Below are 4,665 nucleotides of genomic sequence, written 5' to 3'. Positions count from 1 at the left end.
AGAGTGCATTAAACTAATACTGCTGGATTACAGTAAACCAATGTTTTCAGTGTTTATTACAGATAGAAATTCAATAACCATTTATTCCAATCTAATCAAAATTATAAAGCCAACATTAAGCTTTGGCTAATAAGAACATAAAGTGTGGATAGAGTAATTTTAGGACAGTCACTGATGCAGTTTGTACTGCCAAGAAATGTCCCCTGCACAGTCTAGTAACTTAAGAGATTAAGTTCTCTGGCTAAAGGAGAGCCGAGAGGCAGGACATGTCATTGACCTTGGCAAGCAAGACACTGCAATGATGACACACCACTGCAAATATCTGTCTTTAATAAACAGGAGGGCATAGCACTGAACCAACACCATGATCCACCACAGCTTAGCTGGATAGAAAGACACATGTGAGGTAAAGTGGAAAAAATAAGGTGACTATATATTTTCCTTAATTATATAATTTCCTGCAAATTCACCAGAATGTTTAAACGTTTCATTTCATTGATTAATGTTTTTTTAGTCATATTTTTAGTAATAATAAAAATATCTAATGTTAATTCTTTTTGGCTGGGTTATTGCAACATTGTCTGTTTGTTAGCAATGGCTAATGTCCCTTCATATTAAATACATCAATCAAACTCTGGTTTAAAAGCATTTAAGTTCATGTACATATTAGTTTTTGGCTGCCAATATTTTATTAATATTTTATTGTTTTTTTTTATCTATTGGTCTCTCTAAAATATTTACGTTTAAATAAAAGAAACTGGAAGAAAATGTGTTCAAAAATAGCTTCTTAAATTTCAACAAGCATCTAAAGAACAGTGACCACTGAAATTAGATCTTACCCCCCACCAGCAGCAAATATAAACTGTGTGCCTGATTTTTATTTCTTTTCTTTTCTTTTTCTTTTTACAATCTGGTGAAGTTAAACAGGTCACATCACTGAAAGTCTTTTGCAAACTAACATTGTTTTTTTTTGTTTTTTTAATCTCTTAATCTTTAAAAGATTAATAAATCTTAAATGCACAATTTGTTAAGAACAAATGTTTTATTTTAATATAAATATAATAGATGAGGAAGGGAGCAGGCTCATTTAAAAAATATATTTCACATCCAATTTGTTTTTCTTTTTCCTTCTGCTCATCGTGGTTTTACATTTTGTCTTCACCGCCATATATAAATGATATAAATGATAACCTGAATATAGCGTTATTGGCAATACAAGCTGCCTAAACAGAAAAAATAAGGTAATTTTAGAAAACACAGTCACCTAAGGATTTAATAAAACAGCTGAAAATAAAAATCCAAATATAAAAAACATCAATCTTGTACTAATTTTCTTTCTGCACCACGACCGTCATAATTCTAGATATGATCATAATTTGCTTTAAGTATTTTACAGGGACTTCCATCACCGAAATCTATAATCACCACGATACTGATTTACTGCATCTTCGTTTGCTGTTAAAGTAAATAAATACTCTGTATTGTAACAAACATGATACGCAATTAATAGCGACAGAACTAATAGACTTAAAATTCCCCTATCCGCAATGTATTTGTAATTAACTTAACTTTGTTCATTTAAAGGACTAAAGGAGAAGTTAAACAGACTATTGTGAAACAAAAAACGATTTTTTTACCTTTTAAAACCACATATTTAAATCTGAAGTTTAATTCTAAATTAAAACAAACACTTTGCCGCACTATGCAAAATACCCTGCCGTCGACCTGTGTCCAGCGCCAAAATAAACCCATTCTGTCAAACCTGGAGGATGCGAGGAGATTTGAGAGGAAATGAAATATTTCTCGGAAGATATAAAAGGAGCCTTTTCGCCTGAGTTATGGCCCGGATTTGGCGTTGCTGAGAGGGATGCATGCTGCTCCTTCTATCTCGCCCCAGAGGAGGTATCATCAGAGCTGATATATAGCCCAGCTCTACATTACCTTTACAAAACAAAGGATCATCCACGCTTTGGGTCGAGGAACGTATTCTTCTGACTAAAGCTGCGGAATCTGTAACTGAGTCGACTTGTTTTTTGTTGCTTTTTAACCATCCAAATAGTCCAAATACTTTAAACAAACCTGCTGCTGAACATAACTTTTAAAGCGTTAAAATTGGCTAAAGGTTCTGATGTCTCTCAACCCTTCTTCCTTTTTCTTCCTCTCCCTCTCTCTGAGCTTCCACTTATTTATCCCATATACCTATTCTGGTATCTCACCACACGACTAAATTAGACCAAAGATGATAAGAGCACAAAGCATTATAATTCTGCCCGGCTCCTCCTCCTTCCAGCCATGCGTCCTAATTAATGGGACACCCCCAGTTGCAAAAAGCCCTGCACTGGACTGCAACATAGTCAAAGAGTGAAAGGGAAGAGGGCGAAAGTGCCACTGGAGATAATTGATTACCCACCAATCAATGATAACTTGTTAGTAATCGTCAACTCTTTGGACCTCGCCATTTTCAGGGAGGCATCTCACTCCTGCGGACTTGCTGCTCGCGAGGATCGACACTTTGAACGCATCCCATTTTGGAATAAGATTTTCTTTCCCTCAATCTCCCCTCCTTATCTTTGTTTTTTTTTTCTACCTCCAAACTGTTATGTGACTTTTTTCCCTCGATACGTTCGCTCGTTTGTAACTGCTTAATACTTCAACCAAGTCCTATAAACTCTGCGTACAACCAATGATGACATCCAAAGAAGTGGCCAAATGTGATGCAGTGGAAAACAGGAGGCGAAGTCCGCTGGACCACTTGCCGCCTCCTGCCAACTCCAACAAGCCGCTGACCCCATTCAGCATTGAGGACATCCTGAACAAACCATCAGTGAAACGAAGTTATACAATTTGCGGCACAGCTCATCTAATTTCGTCTTCTGAGAAACATCGTTCCTCCAGCATCCCTCTGTCCAACCGGGGACTCCTCACCCAAACCTCCCCGCTCTGCGCGCTGGAGGAGCTGGCCAGCAAGACCTTCAAGGGGCTGGAAGTCAGCGTTTTGCAGGCTGCCGAAGGTAAATCTACAAGATGAAAAAAAGCACGACAAACACATTTTGACTAATACGCCTGGAACTAGATTTTAAACAACAAAAATTCGCTCAAACGTGTTTATTCAATAGCTCGAGACACTTTTTTACAATTTAAGTGCGCATATTTTCCTTTTCATGTGTATCTAAAAAAGGTGCGTTATTTTTTCCTGGGCCGCTCTTATCACCAGAGCCCTTTCTTTAATTTATGGCCTCGTGTAAAGAGGAAGACCAATTGTCTGATGTTCAGTATTTCCCAGTGGTGTCTGTGTAATATTGTTGTAACTGTCTACCCTATTCCCACAAGGACTGAGAGGCATTTCTGTTTCAAAGACAGCATCATTTTCGTTGTTATGTCTGCGTTATGGGTACTTTTACGCGCACACTGCAGCAGTGCAGAAAACGCCCTGCACCTGTATCTATCAATGATTTTCACTCAGCCTCTCCTCTCCCTCACAGGCCGGGATGGGATGACTCTGTTCGGCCAGCGAACCACCCCGAAGAAGCGTCGGAAGTCTCGGACGGCTTTCACCAATCACCAAATCTATGAACTGGAAAAGCGCTTCCTGTATCAAAAGTACCTGTCCCCAGCCGACCGGGACCAGATCGCTCAGCAGCTGGGCCTGACAAACGCGCAGGTGATCACGTGGTTTCAGAACCGGAGGGCCAAGCTAAAACGGGATCTGGAGGAGATGAAGGCCGACGTGGAGTCGGCCAAGGCCATCGGCCAGGTCCCACTGGACAAGCTCGCCAAACTGGCGGACCTGGAGAAATGCGCCAATGGCACGCTGGGCCACCCGCGAGCCGAGTCCCCCGCGCGGGGAGGCCAGCAGGAGCACGAGCTCGCTCAGAAACTGAGGACGTCGCCGCTGTCTCCATTCTCAGACCACACAACTAGTAAAGAGTGCTCAGAGGACGAGGACGTAGAGATTGATGTGGATGACTGATGGCGCATCGAGGAGCTTGAAGGTCAAGAAACACAAAAAGACGATAAAATAATCCCGCGGAGGACTTGTAACTTACTGCTTATATTGTATACCATATCTCGGAACATGTACCAAATGTAATGACTTTTATATTGGCACAGATACTATTCATAGTGAAGCATGAACACAGAACAAGAATTATGCAGTGATATTTTACAATGTATTCATTAGCAAACTGTTACTTCTTTCGATCAAAGCAATATGGTCTGAAATGACATGAGTAACTTATTTTTTTACAGTATAAACCAACACACACACACACACACACACACACACACACACACACACACACACACACACACACACACACACACATTGTTTTATTGCTTTTCCCGATAGCCCCACACATCACAGTGAAGTGCTCCAGTTTCCATATTTTTGCATGTAAATGCATGATTTGATTTGTGATCATTATCTATTTATTTTTACTTTTTTAATTTAATTGCTTTTGTATTTTCTGCGAGCCAAATCGCGATTCAGTCACTTTGTCACTGCCGGCTCTTCTCCTCTCCATTATCATTATCATTTGACTGTAAACCCTGGCTTCAGTTCATATTCTGCGTCCCGATGCTGCAGTGCATGATGAAGATGAAGATGACGATGGCGGTCGGAAAGGCAAAACTCGGACACTCACAGTTACAACGCGTTTTGTGGAA

General features: G+C 40.1%; 1 protein-coding gene across 1 annotated transcript; it reads left to right on the top strand.

Annotated features, from left to right (window-relative positions):
* The first annotated feature begins 2,683 nt into the window (after positions 1–2,683).
* On the top strand, positions 2,684–3,970 carry lbx1b (ladybird homeobox 1b). The gene is made up of 2 exons (XM_063475471.1): positions 2,684–3,011; positions 3,483–3,970. The coding sequence occupies exons 1-2, from the start codon at positions 2,684–2,686 to the stop codon at positions 3,968–3,970; spliced, it is 816 nt and encodes a 271-aa protein (XP_063331541.1).
* The last annotated feature ends 695 nt before the right edge of the window (positions 3,971–4,665 follow it).

Source organism: Pelmatolapia mariae, linkage group LG6 (assembly GCF_036321145.2).
Source record: "Pelmatolapia mariae isolate MD_Pm_ZW linkage group LG6, Pm_UMD_F_2, whole genome shotgun sequence".
Classification (NCBI taxonomy): Eukaryota; Metazoa; Chordata; class Actinopteri; order Cichliformes; family Cichlidae; genus Pelmatolapia; species Pelmatolapia mariae.
This window is presented reverse-complemented; position numbering and strand designations above follow the sequence as displayed.

What these genes read in the sequence shown, in the direction of transcription:
- lbx1b (XM_063475471.1), top strand. Translation starts at nt 2,684, where the DNA reads ATGATGACATCCAAAGAAGTGGCCAAATGTGATGCAGTGGAAAACAGG. An exon ending in CGTTTTGCAGGCTGCCGAAG is followed by an intron (nt 3,012 to 3,482) that starts GTAAATCTACAA and finishes TCTCCCTCACAG; the next exon opens with GCCGGGATGGGATGACTCTG.